At 36.3% G+C, this 21767-nt stretch overlaps 1 protein-coding gene across 6 annotated transcripts in view; it reads left to right on the top strand.

Annotated features, from left to right (window-relative positions):
• NELL2 (neural EGFL like 2) overlaps nt 1-21767 on the top strand; it is a 399311-nt gene that overhangs the window by 137394 nt on the left and 240150 nt on the right. For all 6 annotated transcript variants that reach the window (XM_032347951.1, XM_032347957.1, XM_032347956.1 and 3 more), the window contains 5 exons: nt 17465-17638; nt 17728-17824; nt 20172-20244; nt 20416-20498; nt 21420-21548. In XM_032347951.1, coding sequence (XP_032203842.1) covers nt 17465-17638; nt 17728-17824; nt 20172-20244; nt 20416-20498; nt 21420-21548 — 556 coding nt within the window. The remainder of the gene's footprint in view (nt 1-17464; nt 17639-17727; nt 17825-20171; nt 20245-20415; nt 20499-21419; nt 21549-21767) is intronic.

The following is a 21767-nucleotide window of genomic DNA, read 5'->3' as shown; positions in this document are numbered from 1 at the left end:
TTAATTAGCCAGTAAAAATGCCCTAAACAGCACCAAAAGGGAAGTAAGATTTGTTTTTTGAGTGAAACACAGAGGAAAAATTTACTTTGCAAATGACTTCAACTTTAAACTATGTACACATTTTGAGACATTGAGGATTATATGTAAGTACTTTTTGCTTATATGACATCTGAGAAATGGCTGTCATTTCTAAAATTTACTGTTCTTTGAATATTTGCAAATTTGTAAAGTTTTTGTATTTTACGTTGTTGGTGTCTCTGATTTGATAAATGATCTATAAATATCCTTTCCCATTTTTGTATGGGAATCTTGCAATTTTTTTTGTTTATTCATAAGAATTTTTTTTATATGTAAGAGATGTCAACGAACTGTCAATCATATATGCAAGAGTTTTCCCAGGTTAATGTTTGCTTTTAAGGAAAGATTATTTTGAAATTGTTTCAAAACTACAAGAAAAAATATGATGTTAGTACAAAGAACTCCCACATCTCCTCTTACCAGATTCCTACTCATTTACTTCATCACCCTCTATCTTTTATTCCAGTATGACTTTTACTGACAATATTTTCTATCACCTTTAATAGTTTGGTGAGTGTTTTCTCAAAATGAGGGCATTCTCCTATATAGTCAACATATAACCTCCTAGTCCAGGAGTCAGCATTGACACCACAGTATCATCTAGTCTTCACACCCCATTCATATTTCACCAGCCATCCAAACAATGTCACTTTTTCCTTCTTGGCCCTGGGTTCAATCCAAGAGCATGTTACATTGGGTTGTCTTATCTCATAATCAACTTTGGTCTGGAGCAATTCTAACCTTTCTCTGTCTTTGGTATCCCTTATGGTTTTAGAGGTACAGGCATTTCATTCTTTAGGATCAGCCTCCACCTGGGTCCATCTCATGCTTCCTCATCACTCAGGCCATGCATTCTTGCCGGGAATACTGCAGAAGTGGTGCTGACTCTCCTCAGTACACCACATCTAGAGGTGGTACACTTTATCAGTCTGTCTCATTACTCATGATGTTAACCTTGATCACCTGGTCAAGTTGGTGATCTGTCAGGCTCTTCAATATTTTTCCCTTCTGATTTCAATTAGTATTTTATGGGGCGATACTCCAATTTTATTCCAGTATGCTATTCCTCATCAGACCTTTACTCTCTGTCCTTAACATCCATTGGCCATACCCACCTGAATCATAAAGTATTGCTTCTTAGTGACATGAATTAAAAATGACATTGAACATAATCTCTTCCAGTCCCGTCCATGTTGCTACAAAAGTTGGGTATTCATCCTTTCTGATGGAGGCATAATACTCTATCCCCAGGGGTACAGGTCTGTGAATCACCAGGTTTACACACTTCACAGCACTCACCAAAGCACATACCCTCCCCAATGTCCATAATCCCACCCCCTTCTCCCAAACCCCCTCCCCCCAGCAACCCTCAGTTTGTTTTGTGAGATTAAAAGTCACTTATGGTTTGTCTCCCTCCCAATCCCAACTCATGTTAACTTTTAAATTCATTTTCTAGTATTATAAAAATTGAGTAATATAGATCATATAAAAATATATTTCCCAAATATGGTAAGTGAAACTTTTTTGTTATTTCATTTTAAGTGCATATCAGCATTCACTGTGTAAGGCATCTTTAAGTTAACTACTGTACTTTTCTTTAATGAAAATTATTCATTTATATTGAATGTATTCAGAGAAAATAACATCTTACTTCCATTTTCCTACCTTTTCTACATTTCTTGTGCTAGCTTTATAGACCATATTGCATTTATTGGACTAAAATATCACAGACTTTCATAAAAATAAGATCAGAATGTATAGAAGATATGCTAGAAGCAGATTTTGCTGATGGGTTCTTATATGTAGTCTTCCATGGCTATTCCATTTATTATGGTTTTCAAAAATTTTATTTCATCTAGTTTTGGGATTTTCCTTTTTGACATTTCTAACAGATTAAAAATGCATATTTTCTTCATTTAAAAATAAATATGACTGCTTTTCATCAGCCAGTAACTGAGTTAAACATATGACAAAAACCTTTTCAACCTCTAACTTGTCAGAGTCCAAGATTTATTGCAGGTTTATTAAGTTGCATTAAGAAAAACTGTGCTTATTTTTGAGTTCACCATTTCTAATAGATTCAATAATATAGAATGATATGAAATAATAAATATGAAAACAGTAGAAAAATAAAGTGATATAAATAAAATGATGTAAAATAAAGACTTGGCAGAAATACAGGAATGTAGACATGAATGAGGATGCCTACATTTATAGCAAATTATTATCCCGGGAAGTGTCTATTCAGGAAAATGATGGAAGACAAAGCTCTGTGAGGGCCTTTGTTTCTTTTTCCCAGTCTCCTCTGTGCTGGTAAAATACCTGACCTTCAGATGGCCAAAAGATATTGGTGGAGTGGTAGGATGGAAGTGCAGAGCATCTGCTAATCTCAGGGTTTGTAGTAGTTCACTGATTTCTTAGGTTCCTTGGAATATTTTCTCTGCTTTGTAAACATTAACACTTTATTAAATTCCTACACTATCATGCCATCCTCTAAACACGTTGCATGGACTAATCTCACTGAGTGCTCATCACTGTCTTGGAGGTTATTCCTATTCCATTTTTATCCCTATTTTGCAGATAAGGAGAGGGCCCTCAATAGTTAAGTCCAATGTCCAAGGTAACAGTAAGGGGCAGAATCAACCTTTGAACTAGCCCTTCCTTCCAGCCACTTGACAATTTTCTGCTCCTTTTAGAGCCCATTCATGGCCTTTCTACTTCCCTCAAAATCCTAGACCTCTATTGACAGGCTTAGCAATCGTGCTTTCTTTTGCTCTTGGAGACAATAGCCATCTATTTTTCCTCTGTTGGGTCTTTTCTGCTAGACTAAAAATTTTGATCCAGAAATTGTCTTCCTTACAGCTAACTTCTTTGTTTCAACAGCATCATCGTGGCCCTATTGAACTTGCTACAGTATACACAAAACCAGTCGGCACAGCTGGGAAAATATTTGTCTTTTAATTTTTCTAACTGCCTTGCCATAAAAAAATGTATGCTAACACTTAAACAAGATTCCTGCCTTCTTGGCATTTCTGTATTAGCTAGGATTTGGGGCCAGGTTGGTTCTGTTTCCTCTAGTTAGGGGTGTCCTGTACCTATTTCAATTGGGAACTCAAGGTAATGGGCTCACTAAGAGCAAAATGTCACCTTAGTGGGTGACCCATGAATCCTATTACCTTCTTCCTTGGCTCTTATGTATTCTGCACGATAGAGGAGACATGATGACCCATGAAGCATGTCAGAAAACAGATGCTGCAGCATTGACAGCTTACTCTCCCCTGTGACTAATTCCTTTCTTTCAAATACAGCTTGCCTAGAACTTCTCGCTGTCTTAAATGCATCAGTGCCTTTCCTTTATTGTCTGCCCATAGTTTCACAACGTGGTACACATAAAGCTGCCGAAAATTCCAACACAGGCTAACCTCTTTCAGCCTAAGAATTCCTATTGATTTTTAGGACCTAAGGAAAGCAGATTGTTAACTTAAGAGGAAGATTTGAAACCAGATAAAATACTGCATGAAATCATAGGGCATTGAGGGTCTCTGAGCGCCACTTACTCACCCCAGATGGATGTATCCCTAAAAGCATCATGAATCATTTTTTAGGTGAAGGTGAAGATGAAAAGTCACCAACTTGGGATATCATCTTCTTCCAGAAATATTGTTTGTTGTTTGTTCTTTGAAATAGTGTGGTTGCTTGCATACCTCAATATACTTGTTAAGCCATGGTATCTAGAAATTGAGAGGAACATTGGTATATTCTTTTAAATAGACACGCACACACACACACACACACAATCGCCATTAATCTGAAACCTTGATAATATTTATGTATTTACTGGAATTTAAGAGATCACCAAGTGCTTTCCTTCAATGCAGAGCTGGCTTAAACCATTTTAACAGGTGAAACTGTTAAAACATCCAGAAAGGGCGAGTTTAATTTTAGTTTTTTCACAAAAGAGCTTGATTTGAATAATCAAATCGGATATTAGAAAGTAACATATTGACCACATTTTAAATTAAAATTGAGTACATGGAATCTTATGTACTAAATGACTTATTAATTTAATGATTCTTCAATGAGCATGTATTCCCTTATGAGCTGTGCTCAACCTATGTCTACTTTTTGGTCCTTTCATATCAAATTGAAGGTGTTGTGAGAATTGGATATGGAAAATATAATTTCTTTATTTTTTGAATTCTATTTGACCAATAACATCTATCACAGATGGTTTCACAAATTCAGGGGATAATTCACTCCACTTTTTCTCTCTAGAGAAGTCGATAGTCATGCTTTATATGTCTTTTATTTATTTTACTTTATTTATTTTTTTAAAAAGATTTTATTTATTTATTTATTTATTTATTTATTTGAGAGAGAGAGTGAGCAAGGGAGAGAACACAAGCAGGGGGAGTGGCAGAGGCAGGGGGAGATGCAGGCTCCCCACCGAGTAAGGAGCTGATGCAGAACTCCATCCCAGGACCCTGGGATCATGACCTGAGCTGAAGGCAGTTGTTTAACCTACTGAGCCACCCAGATGTTCCTACATGTCAATTTTATTTTATTTTATTTATCTATCTATTTATTTATTTATTTTAAAATTTTTATTTATTTATTTGACACAAAGAGAGATCACAAGTAGGCAGGGAGGCAGGCATGACCTGAGCCGAAGGCAGAGGCTTTAACCCACTGAGCCACCCAAGTGCCCTGTCAATTTTATTTTTAAATTGAGGTGTAATTGACACACAGCTTACATAAGTTTCAGGTGTACTGCATAGTGATTCCGCAGATCTATGCTCAACACAAGGGTACCTACCATCTGGCACCATACAGTGCTATTAACAGTACTCCTGACTATGTTCCCTGTGCTGTGTTTTTGATTCCTGTATCTTATTCACTCTCTGACTGGAAGTCTGTACCTCCCACACTCTTTCATCCATTTTTCCTATCCTCCTACCCCTTTCCCTCTGTCAACCAGCAGCTTGTTCTCTGTAATTATGGGTCTGTTTCAGTTTTTTGTGTGTTTATTCATTTGTTTTTTTTTTAAACTTCACATGTAAGTGCAATCATCTGGTATTTCTTTTTGTCTGATTTATTTTGCTTAACATAATACCCTCTATGTTGTCTTAAACAGCCAAATCTAATTCTTTTTTATGGCTGTGTAATATTCCATTGTATATAAGCCACCTCTTCTTTATCCATTCATCTATCCATGAACACTTGGGCTGCTTCTGTAATTTGGCTACTGTAAATACTTTTGCAAGAAACATCTGGGTGTATGTATCCCTTTGAATTAGTGTTTTTGTATTCTTTGGGTAAATACCTAGTAGTGTGATTGCTGGGTTGTAGAGTAGCTCTATTTTTAACTTCTTGAGGAACCTCCATACTGTTTTCCAGAGTGGCTGCCCCAGTTTGCATTCTCACCAACAGTGCAAGAGGGTTCCTCTTTCTCCACATCCTTGCCAATATCTGGTGTTTTTTGTGTTGTTGGTTTTAGTCATTCTGACAGGTTTGAGGTTGTATCTCATTGTGGTTTTGATTTACATTTCCCTGGTGATAAGTGGTGGTGAACATCTTCTCATGTGTCTGTTGGCCATTTGTATATCTTCTTTGAAAAAATGTCTATTCATATCTTCTGCTCATTTTTTAATTGGATTATTCAGGTTTGGGGTGTTAAGTTTTAGATGTTCTTTATATATTTTGGGTACTAACCCTTTATTATATATGTCATTGGCAAATACCTTCTCCCATTTTGTAGGTTGCCTTTTAGTTTTGTTGATTGTTTCCTTTGCTGTGCAAAAGCTTTACATTTTGTTGTAGTGCTGATAGTTTATTTTTGCTTTTATTTCCCTTGCCTTGGGAGACACATCGAAAAAGAAATTCTACCATCAGTGTGAAAGAAGTTACTGCCTGTGTTCTCTTCTAGGATTTTTATGGTTTCAGGCATCACATTTAGGTCTTTAATCCATTTTGAATTTATATTTGTTTATGGTGTAAATAAGTGGTCCAGTTTCATTCTTCTCATGTTGCTGTCCAGTTTTCCTAACACTCTTTTTTTAAAGAGATATTTATTTTCCCATTGGATATTCTTTCCTGCCTTGTTGAAGATCAACTGACCGTGTAATTGTGGGTTCATTTCTGGGTTTTCTATTCTTTTCCATTGATCTGTGTGTCTGTTTTTGTGTCCGTATCATACTGTTTTGATCACTAGAGCTTTGTAATATAATTTGAAGTCTGGAATTGTGATGCCTCCAGCTTTGTTTTTCTTTTATAAGATAGCTTTGGCTATTTAGGGTCTTTTGTGGTCCCATACAAATTTTAAGATTTTAAGATTCTTCTAGCTGTGCAGAATGCTGTTGGTATTTTGAAAGGGATTGCATTAAGTATGCAGATTCCTCTAGGTGGTATAGACATTTTTTAAAATTTTTTATTTTACTTTATTTATTTATTTGACAGACAGAAATCACAAGTAGGCAGAGAGACAGGCAGAGAGAAGAGGAAGCAGGATCCCCATTGAGCAGAGAGCCCCATGTGGGGCTCGATCCCAGGACCCTGAGACCACGACCCGAGCTGAAGGCAGAGGCTTAACCCACTGAGCCACTCAGGTGCCCCTGGTATAGACATTTTAACAATATTTATTCTTCAATCCATGAGTATGGAATATCTTTCCATTTCTTTGTGTCATCTTCAGTTTCTTTCATCAGTATTTCATAGTTTCTGGAGTATAGGTCTTTCACCTCTTTGGTTAAGTTTATTCCTATGTATCTTATTGTTTCTGGTACAATTGTAAATGGGATTGATTCCTTAATTTCTCTTTCTTCTGCTTCATTATTGGTATATAAATATGCAACAGATTTCTGTATCTTGACTTCATATCTTGTGACTTTACTGAGTTTGTTTACCCTACTAGCAGCTTTTTTGGTGGAGTCTTTCAAGTTTTCTATGTAGAGTACTATATCATCTGCATATAGTGAAAGCTTTACTTCTTTCTTGTCAATCTGAATGCCTTTTATTTCTTTTTGTTTTCTGATTGCTGTGGCTAGGACTCTCAGTACTATGTTGAATGAAAGTGGTGACAAAGGACATCCCTGTCTTGTTTCTTGGAGGAAAAGCTTTCATTTTTTCCCCCATTTAGGATGATATTAGCTGTGGGTTTTTCAGATATGGCCTTAATTTTGTTGAGGTGTGTTCTCTCTAAACTTACTTTGTTGAGGATTTTTATCTTGAATGAGTGTTGTACTTTGTCAAATGCTTCTTTGCATCTATTGAAATGATCATATGGTTCTTATCCTTTCTTTTACTAATGTAGTATATCACATTGATTGATTTGCAAATATTCAACCACACTTGCATCTCAGGAATAAGTCCCATTTAATCATGGTGAATGATTTTTTTAATGTATTGTTAGATTCAGTTTGCTAGTATTTTACTGAGAATTTTTATATCTATATTCATCTAGGATATTGGTCTTTGTTTCTTTGTTTCTTTGTTTCCTTTTTTTATTAGTGGTGTCTTTATCTGGTTTTGGTATCAGGGTAATGCTGTCCTCATAGAATGAAATTAGAAGTTTTCCTTCCTTTTCTATTTTTTTGAAGTAGTTTGAGAAAAATAGGTATTAATGCTTCCTTAAATGTTTGGTAGAATTTACCTGTGAAGCCATCTGGTCCTGGACATTTTTTTATTGGGAGTTTTTGATTACTGATTAAATTTCTTTGCTGCTTATCAGTCTGTTCAGATTTTCTATTTCTTCCTGTTTCAGTTTTGGTAATTTATACGTTCCTAGAGTAATTCATGTGTTTCTAGGAATTCATCTATTTTTTCTGGGTTTTCCAACTTGTTGGCATACAGTTTTTCACAAATTTTCCTTATAATTGTTTGTATTTCTGTGGTGTTAGCTTTTATTTCTTCTTCGTCATTTTAAATTTTATTTGGGTCTATTCTCCTTTCTTTTGGTAAGTCTGGCTAGAGGTTTATCAATTTTATTAATTTTTCAAAGAAACATCTCCTGGTTTCATTGATTGGTTCTATTATTTGTTAGTTTCCATATCATTTATTTCTGCTCTAATCTTTAATATTTCCTTCCTTTTGCTAGCTTTAGGTTTAATTTGCTTTCCAAAAAATATTTACTGAATGAGTAAATGAGTGAATATAACACATCTCTTTGAAATATGTATAACATTTGAACCAGCAATTTCATTTGTAGTTATTTATTCCAAGGAGTTAATTGTTTAGATGCACAAAGAAATATGTATGGAAATATTTTTTGAAGTATAGTTGACATGTATTGAAACATTTTTATAAAGAAGGAAAAGTTGGAAATAGTAATATGAAATTGGATGTTAAATTATGGCATGGTTACACCATGAAATACCATGCTTCCAATAAAAAGGATATGGCTTTACATTATTGACATGGAAAGAAAATCTGAGTATATGATTAAGTGAAAAAGACTGCAAATGATATATTCAAAACTATTAATATTAATCAGCTCTTTCCAGCAAGACCATTAGTGATCATAATTTTCTTCTTCTTGCTTTTTTGTATTTTCTGAATTTTTGTCTAATTATTTTATATCAGAAAAAAATATATATCAAACCACATTGTCAAACTTTTTCAAGTGGCTATATTCTGCTGGTCTTCCTAAAATGGAGGAATACTTAGCTTAGAGTCCCTGAATGGACTTCATGGGATCTGTGAATCCCTTGCAGAGTTTGCAAGCCAGATTTTGTACACATTTGCATGTATGCATTTTCAGTCATCAGAGAAGTCCATATTCCCCAGAGGGTCTTCCTCAACCTTAAAACCATGTGCTCTTGTGTTCATTCTTGATAAAATAGGGAAGCCTCATTTCCTTTGAGTCTTCTACTTCCTTGAACCCTTTCTTTCCAGTCTTTGTCTAATTTCTGCCCATGTGGCCTCAGTCCCAATTAAAACAGTTGAGATGGGCACCTGGGTGGCTCAGTAGGTTAAAGCCTTTTCCTTTGACTCAGGTTATGATTCCAGGGTCCTGGGATTGAGCCCCACATCAGACTCTCTGCTCAGCAGGGAGCCTTTTTCCCCCTCTCTATCTCTGTCTGCCTCTCTGCCTACTTGTGATCTCTGTCTGTGAAATGAATAAAATCTTAAAAAAAAAAAGACAGTTGAGATAATGAGATAATAAGACAGCCTAGCATTTAGTAGGCACTGCCTTTTACCCAATAGCTTCTTTCAAACTCTGTGACTCTTGTGGATACCCTTGTGCTGTGAAATACCCACTCATTTGTGCTTTATTATATCTGTTCTTTCTTCATCCTTGTATAAGACCTTCCTCAAATTGATATTTAAAAAATACACCTGAGGGGCGCCTGGGTGGCTCAGTGGGTTAAGCCACTGCCTTCAGCTCAGGTCATGATCCCAGGGTCCTGGGATCGAGTCCCGCATCGGGCTCTCTGCTCTGCAGGGAGCCTGCTTCCTCCTCTCTCTCTGCCTGCCTCTCTGCCCACTTGTGATCTCTCTCTGTCAAATAAATAAATAAATTCTTAAAAAAAAAAAAAAGAAGAAGAAGATAAAAAATGTGCCTGATACTACTAAATCCTGTCTTCCAGAATCATAGCTTAGTGTTGTTTCACAGATTTTGTGTCTTTTAAAAAAAAAAAAAGATTTTATTTATTTGAGAGAGAGAGAGTGAATGAGAAGGGGGGAGAGGCAGTGGGAGAGGGACAAGCAGACTCCCTGCTTAGCAGGGAGCCCAGTGCGGGGCTGGATCCCAGGACCCTGGGATCATGACCTGAGCTGAAGCAGATGTTTAACCAGCTGAGCCACCCAGATACCCCTTTCTTTGTGTCTTGCTGGCCTCATCATCAGTGGTAATAAATTATCTCAATTTCTTAAATAAAGTTTTTTCCTTTTATTTTATTATTAACTCAGTTATATAGAGTAGTAAGATGGAGAGGTTTTTATTCAAACCATCATGTTGGATGCCAGGGCTTCAGTCATGAATTAATTCCATTTTCTACTGATCTTTCCCCTTGGTGATATCATTTTGGCTTCTGGCTATATTATTCATGAAAAAAGCTTTGTTTTCCTCACTGATATTGCCACATTCTTCTTCTTTCAGAAAGACTTTTAGAGTAATACTATTATTAGTGTTGCAATGGCTAAGCATAATTTTCACCTAATAAGATGTGTGTTATTAAGGATCTCTAAGCTTCAGTGTACTTGGCCTTGGTCACTGCCATATTCTCTGTACCCTTAGTCTATTTGCTGGAATAAATGCGCTCATAAATTGTAGCTTAGAAAAACCTCTTGCCTTTATGCTTTCCTGTAAGGAAGGTGTTTGTTATAAAAATGAAATGACGGGCCTCAGTAAATCATGAATTCTTGGTCATTGGATGTTCTTAGACTGGGTGACCATTTAATGGAAGTATCATAGATGAGTATTCTAAGCATGGATTCTCATTAAAATGCTTTCTGTTTGAGATTCATGCTTGTTTAAGTTCAAATACACCCTGAAAATTTAGTGATTTTTAAATTTGTTTCATAGGAGATGTAAATCATCATTATGACATGTATGGAGGGCTCACTCTTTGTCAAGAACGGTGTAGAGTAAGCACTTATATCCCTTATTTTGTTAAATTCTGACAATGACCATATGAAGTTATAAATAACTTTTATTCTATTTGATAGGAGAGGAAACTGAAGCTTAGAGATTTTTCACTGGCCCATTATCACAGTTAGTAGGGAGTAGAGACAGGAATAAGTCTCAGAGGCCTCTTAAATTACCACATTATACCACCTGGCTTTGATGACCAAATGCCATTAAAAACAAGTAGACTAACAAAAATAGGACCAAAATGGCTGTAATGAAGGATGCCAAAAAATATACTTTTCCCCCATTCTCCCATCTCCCTTAACTTCTGAGAGAATCACTGGAAGTGACAAGGTGAAATAGTCAATTTTGTATAACAAAAGGGCAAGCTGAGGAGCTCACAGTACTATTGGCCCTACCACTGGACTCCACTTCTCATATATTGTTGTTTATGCTAGAGCCCTTATAATAATACCAGGGCTGACAACTAGTTCCTATGAGTTGGTTAATCTTCCGTTTTCACCTAGAACTCCTGTCTCCCATTTCTGCATTCTTTCACTTAAACAAAATGTGTTCAAGTTGCCTGTTTTTCACAGAATTGGCTTTTTAAGAAGCTGGGCTTTATCGTTGGGATTATGTACGGACAAATGATAAATCAGTTATCCTTTATTGGGTGATCACTGTGTTTCAGATGTTCTGCTTTCTGTGGATTATCACAGCGATTCCTCATTTTACAGGCAAGGACACTGAGGCAGCAGGAAGTGGGGTCAAAGGTGCTAGTGAGAAGCTGAGCTGGGTTTTCAGTTCCAGAGCCTGTGCATGTAACTCCTGTGCAATTGTGCCTTCCACGAGCTCCTCTGATGATATATTTGGCACTAGAAGTGCATGGAGCTTTTCTTTAGGTGACTAACAGCTGGCTTCTAGCCTAACATACAGACGGTCCTATCCTTAGTATGGTTCACCTTACAGTTTTCTAATTTTACACTGGTGAGAAAGTGAGGTACATTCAGTAGAAACTGTACTCTTAGTTTTTAAGTTTGGTCTTTCTCAGGCTAGTGATATGTGGTGAGATGCTCTCTCATGATGCTGGGCAGTGGCTGTGTGGCTCCCAGCCTGTCAAGCAGTCACAAGGGTAAACAACTGATACAATATGTCTGTACCCGCACAACCGTTCTGTTTTTTACTTTCAGTACAGTATTCAATGAATTGCATGAGATATTCAACACTTTACTACATAATGGGCTTTGCATTCGATGATTTTGCCCAACTATAGGCTGAGAGGAGTGTTCTGAGCACGTTTAAGGGAGGCTAGGCTAAGCTATGACGCTCTGTAGGTTAGGTGTAGTAAATGCATTTTCATCTAGGGTTGGGTTAATCAGGACATAACCCCATTGCAAGTTGAGGAAGAACTGGACTGAGGTGATCTAATCGTTCTTCATTTAGGTTTAATTTAAGGCAGCAGAAAATGTCTCATTTCATGTTGTGTGCAACCTTTTTCGTCAGATGAGACGTGACCTTATTTTCATCCTTTGATCTTGAATTATGAAGGAGCTTGTTAAAATGAACAATGTCCTGCCACTGTTGCCTATTTCTCTGAAGCCTAATCTTAAATTAGTTTATATTTCCTCCAATGCAAAGGATATTTGAATAACGACGGCATAAATTATTATAAAGGGTGAACTTTATTTCTGATTTTAGTTACTTCTCACAATTATAAATAACAAATCAGGGAGACATGGTATGTTCAGGTGTGACAAATTACCTTCTTTGGATTTAAAATGTGGTTTTTAATTTAAGGTAAAAAATGCTCATTGAGGATAAAAGGGGAAAAAGAACAATAAAAAGAAGGTTAAAAATCACTGATAGTTCTATTACTCAATAATAGTCTTGAAAATGTTGATATTTTCATTCTGTGTTTTTTCCATGGTCACAATTGTAATATATCAGTTAAGGTTCTTTGCTGTAAGATGACTTTGGAGGCAGTGGGCCGAAGGACAGCTTATGGAACTGATTTGAGCCTGGGGCATCAGAATTTGGAAGGGTTAATGACCAAAAGCACACTGATGGGCCAGCAAACAGGAAGCAAGATGCAGAGTGACCTGAACATAGCTGACCAGGATGCCACTGCCCTAGCACAATGTGGGTGCCTACTGGCTTCCCTCCTTGGCTGTACTCCATTAAGAATCTCAGGAAAGAGTGTCTGATTGCTGGAGTGTGTTGGCAGCCCATCTTTGGCTGTACCATGGAAAAGAAGAGGGAAGATTTGACACCTTTGCTTTTTGAATTGAAAAGTTAGCTAACATGTACTATCTTCACTGAGTATTTTGTCTGTACTGAGTAATATTCTGAGTGTTTGCTTAAGTTAACTCATTCAAACCCTTAGAGATGTCAACTGAAGCAAGTACAGTTCATATCCCTGTTTTATAGTTGAGTGACCAGATGAGGAACAAAAAGGTGAAGCAGCTGGCCACTCTTGGGAGGGGTACTGGGATGTGAGTCCTCAGGCTTTAGGGCTGGGGTGTTCTACCACTCTGTTCTGCTGAGCCTTGTGGGGGGCGGACAGGAGAGGAGGCGAGCCAGTCCTGCCTCGAACTGAGACACAGTGGCCTTCTGGAAATGAAGATGGCTGTTATTAGAAAAATTCTTAGTTTTAAAATAGACCCAGTGTTCAATAAGATACTTTTTAACATGTAATTATGCAGTAGTCATATATGTTCGTGCAACTTCACATCTGTGTACACTTTTCTATATCTTAATAGTTACTGATTTCAAGGATTTGGCTCAACTTCTTTCAACCTGTTTTCCCTTCCCTTAATGGGAACGAATATTTATTTGTTCTATCCATGTGCTAGGCACACTTCTAAGTGTTTTACATCATTATGTTTCTCTTCACTACCTGTTTCTTTGTGTATTGTGAATCTATTTCAGGTTTTCTTTTTTCTTTTCTTTTTTTTTTTTTACAATTGAATAAATGATGCTAATGAAAATGTAGCTTTTGGTAAAATATTTAACTTCTGAAGGGTTCTTGTTTGTAGGGCATAGTGTCAGCCTCGTTGTTATTCAGGCTACTTCTAGTGCCTCAAGTTTAGGAATTTACTGCAGGTGACATTTCTAATAGTATCTAGAGGAGGCTACCTGACGGCAGCAATAGGGTTCTTGCCTCAGAGTGTTAAGAACTTACAGATTTATAGCAACAGGGCAGTGTGTTTGCTGATGTTACTATTATTAATTTTAATGCAAACACCTCTCTATTATCGTAGAATTTACTCATTGAATTGATTAAATAATGAATACTTGTTATCAAATAATATAAGAAGGATTCTCTAGTTGGTGTCTTCTGGATTAAAAAAAAACACAAGTTGGAGTTTTATTTTATTCTTATTAAGTTCTAAACATGGCTTATATCCTTGACCAATTAGTTTACTTTATATCTTAACTATGTGTATAGTGATTATACATATAAGCATTAAAGAGTGTTGTATAGTTAATGAACACAATTTAGAGGTATAAAATATCTGAGATGGTTCTTCACATTCTCTTCTCCTAATTGATTTATTATGGCAACTACTGTTAACATTTGGTATGTATCTTTCTTAATCTTTTTTTCCCTCTAATCATACACACACACACACACAAATTTTATCAAACTACATGAGTTTCTGTAGTTTTTTTTGTTTATTTGTTAATAGTAAACCATGCATTGTTTCATGTTTGAACTTCATTCTTTGATAGAATGTTCCAGGGTATGGATGAGTCGTAATTCCTCTGTGAGTGGATAGTTGGCACTTTATCAGATTTTTACTATTTTAAATGTATCTGCAGTGAGCATCTTCTGTATATATCATTGCCAATTTGTGCTGTTATTTTGCAGGATCAATTTTTAGACTTGGAATTACTGATTTAAAGAATATTCACATTTAATGTGTTGATAGTTTTACCAATCTGCCTTTTGGGAAGACTGTGTGTCAATTTATTCTGCCATATAGTGTATGAACGTGCTTATTTCTCCACATTCATGTTGATACCGATATTTGTAATGATTTTGATTACTGCCACTGTGATTGGTGAATCCACCTAGTTGCTTTTTCTTATTGATTTGTAGGTGTTCTTCATGTATTGTAGACATTAACCCCTTGTCATCAGAATGTCATTTGTTCTCCAATTTTATTTATGGTATCTTTTCTGTTGAGGAAATTTTGATTTTTACATAGTAAAAATATTAATTTAGTTAATTAATTTAGTCAATCTGTTTTATTTTATAGTTTCTGTTTTATTTACATTTATTTTCTCTTTCAGTGATAGCTAAATTCCTTCTTCTATAAGATTATTCTCAGTGGCCTACAAACATTTGTACTGTTTCTTACCAATTAGAGACAGATCTCCATTGACCACCTGTGTTTCCATGGCTACTATCCCATCTCTTCAAAATGTCTATATTTCCCTCATTTCTCTTGCCCATTCTCTCTTGAGCCTTCTTCAAGCAGACTTTCTTCCCTATGCAGTTTGATGATGAGTTTTAGGCTTACCACACACCTCTGTTTTGCTAAATCCAGTAGTTAAGTCCTCCTCTTACTTGACCTGTCAGCAACAGTTGATACAGTTGATTGCTTTCTCTTTCTTGAGGTGACTTCTTAATCACTAGGCCTTTGAGACACCACCCTCATTTTTATCTCCTCTGATTTTCACTAGCCACACTTATGGGTTTGCTTTGCTGGTTCCTCCTCAAAATGTTCAAGCTTTCTTCATGGCTCTGCCTCCATGACTTTCAGTGCAATCTATATGCCCATGATTTCCAAACTCTTCCTTCTACCTCAGAGGTGTAGATCTAGGTGTTCCTCTACATGTCCTCTGCAGTATTCACTAAGTACTTTACACATAACATACCTAAGTTTAAAACTTGATTCAAATTATCATAGTTTTCCTTCATTTGAGTATGTCTTGATTTCTTCTTCATTTCTGAAGGATATTTGTGGTGGGTATAAGATTCTGGGCTGACAGCTTTTTCTTTCATCACATGAAAAATACTGTGCCATACTTCCTTCTGGTTTCCATTGTTTCTGTTGAGGAATCCACTATCACTTTGTTATTCCCTATTCACAATGTATCTTTTTTTTCTTATTTTCAATAGTTTTTCCTTTGTTTTTATTTTTCAGAAGTTTAATTATGATGAGTATTTATTTTAATCAATCTTGTTTGAGGTTTGCTTAGATTCTTAAATCTGTGAGCTTATATCTCTTCCCAAGTTTGGGAAGTTTTCAGCCATTATTTTCTCAAGTACTTTTTCAGGTCACCCTCTTTTTCATCTTCTATGGACTTTGCTTATATGAATGTTAGATTCTTTGTTATAATCATTCAGGTCTTGGAGACTGTTCATTTTTTTTTTTCCAGTCTATTTTCTCTCTATTCAAATAGATTGGATTATTTTTGTTCTGTCTTCAGTTAACCGATTCTTTTCTTGGTCCCCTCCCTTTCATTGTTTAGCCCATACTTTGGGTTTTTTAATCCAGTTACTGTATTTTTCAGTTTTAAAACTTCCATTTGGTTCTCCTTTATTTATTTTGTTCTTCTGTTTGTTCGCTGAGTCTTTCTGTTTTTTCATTTGTTTCAAGTGTCCATATGTGTTTATAATTTCTTGTTTTTGTCTATGTGTCTTCAAATTGTAGGCAGGTAATTCTAACAACTATCATCGCAGTGTTGGTATCTTTTGATTTTCTTTTCATTAAATTTGAGAGCTTGGTTCTGATATGGCATATGATTTTCAGTTGAAACCTTGTTTTCCATTTTTGAAATGAAACATTTCATTTCATTTTTCTATAATGTTCTGAGACTTGTGCCTTACTTAAATTCCTGGTTTTAGCTATTTTCTGTGACATTAATCTGGTAAGAAATGTGAAGGTATCATTTGTTACTTACAGGTGGAGGAGGTTCCCCACTTGGCCTTCTATTGAGAACTGAGGGAGAGCTTGTATTATTTTTGGATGCAGGTGGTAGTTCCAACTCCCCACATGGTTCTACTGATACTGCATTTGGCGTGGTCTCGTTACTGCTGGATGATGGTGAAAGTCCCGACTCTCCACTGCATCTTCTCTGACACCATCCCAGTGGAGAAGGGGCAGTACACTTTGTAACTGCTGGATGGGGGTGGAAATCCAGGCTCTGCCCCAATGTGTTCTCCACTGATGCCATCAGGGGCCTTGTTACTAGCTGACTGGGTTTAAAGTCTTGGTTCTCTACTTGGCCTTTTCTGTCACCACCCTAGTGGAGGTATTGGGTGCCTTAGGAAGGTAGAAATCTAGGCTCCTCACAAGCTTTACTGTCTGTTTGGAGATGGGACCAGGTTTTTTTAGTTTTTGTTTTTTTTCCCTGTGATGTTTGTCAGGAATAGAGTGGTTATTCTCTAAAAGTTTTTCTTTCATGAAGCCTCCACTTCCTGGCCCTTAGCTAGAGAGCAAGCTTTTGTAAGAAGTTATCTATAGCTATATCACATATTTTTATTCTTTCTTTCTTTTTCTTTTTCTTTTTTGGTCTGTACTCACTAGTACCCCAGGTTACTGGTTTCCTCAATGAAATCTGGGATATATGAGACAAAAAGAAAACCTAGGAAACCACCACCTTAGGTTGTAAGGTTTCTCACTGATTTTCTTTCTTTACTTAATATTTTTAGACCGTTCCTATGTCTGTTTTACAATAAAATGTTTAGTTTTCCTCAGTGAGAGGAATAGGAAAAGCATGAGACTCTATCTTTTGGGGGCCTGAGGTCATGTCCATAATTTTGGAACTTTATTTTCACTGGGCCCCATGTTGCTCTTCTCTGTGCAGGTACCTGGAACTGGAGAGCAGTGGCCATCGGAATGAAGTCAGACTGCATTACCGCTCAGGCAGTCACCACCCGCACACAGAAGTCTTTCCGTACATTTTGGCTGATGACAAGTGGCACAAGCTCTCTTTAGCCATCAGTGCCTCCCATTTGATTTTGCATGTTGACTGCAATAAGTAAGTGAAATCTTCTCAGTTTATGAAGGGGAAGATTCTAAGAAATGACTGTTAACTCACACTGCTTATCTGATATTTCCTTTTTACAGAATATATGAGAGAGTGGTAGAAAAGCCCTCCACAGACTTGCCCCTGGGCACAACGTTTTGGCTGGGACAGAGAAATAATGCACATGGATATTTTAAGGTATGTTTTGGCTAAGGGCTGATGACAGCATAGAAATATAAATGCTTTCTCATGAGTTTGGAAAGTGAAGTTTTGCTTTTTGTGGTGTGAAACAAAATAATACTTGGTTTGTATATTTTTTCTATTTTGTCTATTTTTTTTTTTTAACATGAGGGTTTTATTTAGCTCACCTACAGTATTTTCTCTTTTTTCCTGAATAAGTTTGATCTTTGACTTTACACAGATGATCACAAAGTAGCAGTCAGGAAACTAACATATCATTGTTGAGGTTAGGGATTCAAAGTATTAAATACCTAAGATGTTAATTTATAGACAAACTGCCACTGAAACATCACCTTTGATGATACTTTTATAAGGTTGTTAGTAATAAGAGGATTGAAGACTTTTCAATATTCACTATTCATGGTCTATATGTACTTCAGAAAGTGAAAGGAGAATACATATATATGCACAAATCTGTCAAAAACTAGGAAACAGTCATAATTTGTATCTTTTTTGTAGTGCCTATTTAGAGACACACTCCATAGAATTTCATCATTGTAGATGACCCAAAAGACATCTCATTTAAATTTCTGTATTTTAAGGATGAAGAAATAAAGTCCAGAAAATTGCTTGACTGCAAACCGGTAGTATAATCATTTTCCTCCAGGGACTAAGACAGTGCTTATATCATTGAAGTGGCTCAGTGAATGGCTGTTAACAAGAATAATGGGTTCTGTGTCCAACTCATGGATTTCTGGGTAGAGTAGGTACCAGTGATTTTGAAGTTGTGTTCTAAGTACGTGTTTCTGGGAAGGTGTTTTTCAAACTTATTAAAACTGTTTGTTACCTGGAAACCCGGGTGCTTTCTATGTGCTATTCCGGAATCTTAGTCTTCCTGGCCTTGAAGTAGGCTTTTTTTTTTTTTTTTTCCCTTTTACTTGTGCATAAGCTGACTCAAAGGGGTTAAGTGGCTTGCCCAAAGCTTGCCATGAGGAATTGACTCCATGCTAACAGATCCTAAACAATCAGTGCTTTTTTTTTTTTTTTTTTGCCACATATGGGATGGCAAATCTGTAGGTGTCAATTCTCTCCTCTATTTAACCATGGCAGTCTTTCCCGTGGAGCCCAGAAGTGGCCTTAGAATCCTTCTCACATGTCTGTTATTCCTAGTACTTCTTTACGGGTCATAATTTTTTCTGTAGACTCTGAGTGGTGTCCAGTGGAGTTGTACAGTGCACACACTGTTTAACTGTACATGGTAACCTTGTTTTCATGTTGCTGCTTCCAAGTGATAAGGAGTTTGTATAGAAGTTGCCTTTTTAATCCAAACCCCAAGCAAACAACAGATCCAGCAATTCCACACAGTATACTAAAATATTTATCATTCATATTGACATTCTTCATATACTCTGCTATTAATAAAACACATAGGAGATATAGGCCAATATTTGGTAATTTTGTAGGTACATTCAAAATTGTCTTGATAATATGCTGGTACTGTCACCCTGTCATTAGACATTCTGTTTGCATTTTTCAGAGGAAAGAAGTGAAATATTAATTAAAAATGTATGTAAAGTTGATGAAGGAAGAGAAGGATGGTAGATGAAAGGGACAGCTGGAGTGCGTCTGATGAGGTTATTTTTGAGTTACCATTGGCCTTTGCTTTAAGAGCTCAGGAAGGTGGAAGGTAATTAAGCCTTAGCGACTAAGGATACATGTAAATTTTACATACAGACATGTGATGTGGCTCTCTGTAATAAATGGGTCATTTGTAGCTGGAATGTTTAAAAATTTCATGCTAAACTTTCCATGCTCCTAAGCACTTGTCACTAAGTCTTATGGCAGCTGTTTAATGAATCTGTTGTCCTTTATAAATTGAGAAATTAGTTCTGAAAGATCTGACTGAAAAATGAGAAATGCTCAGATGAGTACTGCACTTATGACTCGTTTTTCTATCTTTCTTTTTGATGGCTGCAGTTAGTTTAAAATTGGTATCAGTTTCACTGTTGCTGAAACCAGAAGTGATTTTCGGGTTGGTATTTAAAGGTCATTTTCAAGCCTTTCTCCAGTGGCTAAGTAAAAATAACTTCTCAAAACAACATGACTATTCCCTCTTAATTATATCTTGACATTTAATCTTAAGGCTTTAAAAATATTATCAATAGGAGAGTACATGGGTAATCATCTATTTTGCCTCATGTATTTCTTTCCCTTTGGTTTGAAGTAGAAGTAATGTGTTCAAAAAGATGTTGTCGGGGATCTTGGTGCATCTATCTTGTAAATGTTTTCCTTCATGAACTTGACTGTTGAACATAATTTGGGTAGATGGAAGTAATATGTCTTTTTAAAAATTTTTCACACACAGGGTATAATGCAAGATGTGCAATTACTTGTCATGCCCCAAGGATTTATTGCTCAGTGTCCAGATCTTAATCGCAGTAAGTCCATTAGTTTTTGTGCTGTGTGATAAAAAAGTGCATTTCTTGCTTAATTTTGTCCAGAATGTCAGTTTGAAATCGGAGGTCCCATACATTAGTTGTCAGCCTGGACTTAACTAGATTGACCTCCTTATAAACACAACTTGATCAATGTAGTGTTTGTGATTTCAGCCTGTCCAACTTGCAATGACTTCCATGGACTCGTGCAGAAAATCATGGAGCTGCAGGATATTTTGGCCAAAACATCAGCCAAGGTAAAAGCTACTTAGAAATACAGTGCAGGGAGCTCAGGAATCCTTGAGGTTCCTTATAGTTTATTTTATATATATATAACCACAAATGTTCACCTTTGAGACTTTTCTTATTCTACACTGTTGCTGGAATTGAATCTAAATCTCTGCTCAAGGAGAGGGCTTATAAATATTCAAACCCTAGCCTTCTGTGTAACAAATGATTCGGTAAATCAGAAATGAGGCAGATTACCTGATTTTCACATTGCTTATTGCAGTAGAATTTATTGTTTATTTTAGTTTTTTTATTATTTATTTTTACTTAGTTTTTCTTTGTAAGGATGGAGGTGAGGGGGCATTGTGAAGAATATGGAGCCTAGAATTACGTCAAGGGAATGGTCCCACTGATGCTTTCTACCACTGTGTTGCTGTTGTAGGATTATTCACTGCCCTGAGCATGTGTCAAGTTTCCTTGCAATTTCACCAGGCTGTTGTTACCTTTCATAGTAGTTACTAAGAACCTGCAAGTTGTCTCGTATATCTGTGATTCATTTCTGACACAACAAATTCTGAGATTTGTTTCTTTACTTGAGTAAGCATGTTCATAAAATTAAACATTTTTAAAAATGGAAAACCCTTTTCTGCAGTGTGAGTGATGCCGTTTTTACCTAACCCCCATTTATATCTTGTAAATCATGCTGTTGTTTTTTTTTTTATCCAAAAGCAGGAATGAAATTTACCTTAAAAAGAAGAGGGAAAAAACTTTTCTTTTAAAGTATATATATATATATATAATATATATATTTAATATATCGATGACCATAATAGATGGGCCTAGCCATCATTACTGCTATATGCAGAAAAATTCCGATGCTTACTGAAGTATTTTTCCTTTCTGTGTTGCTGGAATGGTGAACACTGTGAACCCCTTCCTTTGTGCCACAGCTGTCTCGAGCTGAGCAGCGAATGAATAGGTTGGATCAGTGCTATTGTGAGAGGACCTGCACCATGAAGGGAACCACCTACCGAGAATTTGAGTCCTGGACAGACGGCTGTAAGAACTGCACGTGCCTGGTATGGCTTCCTCTGAGAGTTCAGATGAAGGGAACTCAGATGCCCCTACTCTTTAAAAATTTATTAAAACAATGTAATCATGAAAATTTCAAGACCCATTTCCTCCAAGACACAACACTAAAGTGCCAGCCAACCCGGTCAAATCTAAAGAACTGCGTGTTGCATTATTAAAGATACTTTCTAGCCTATAAAGATGATTATGGTTTAGGAATGCTATAA

The sequence above is a fragment of the Mustela erminea genome, chromosome 6 (genome assembly GCF_009829155.1).
Source record: "Mustela erminea isolate mMusErm1 chromosome 6, mMusErm1.Pri, whole genome shotgun sequence".
Classification (NCBI taxonomy): Eukaryota; Metazoa; Chordata; class Mammalia; order Carnivora; family Mustelidae; genus Mustela; species Mustela erminea.
Note: the sequence above shows the minus strand (reverse complement) of the source record. Positions and strands in the feature narration are given on the sequence as shown.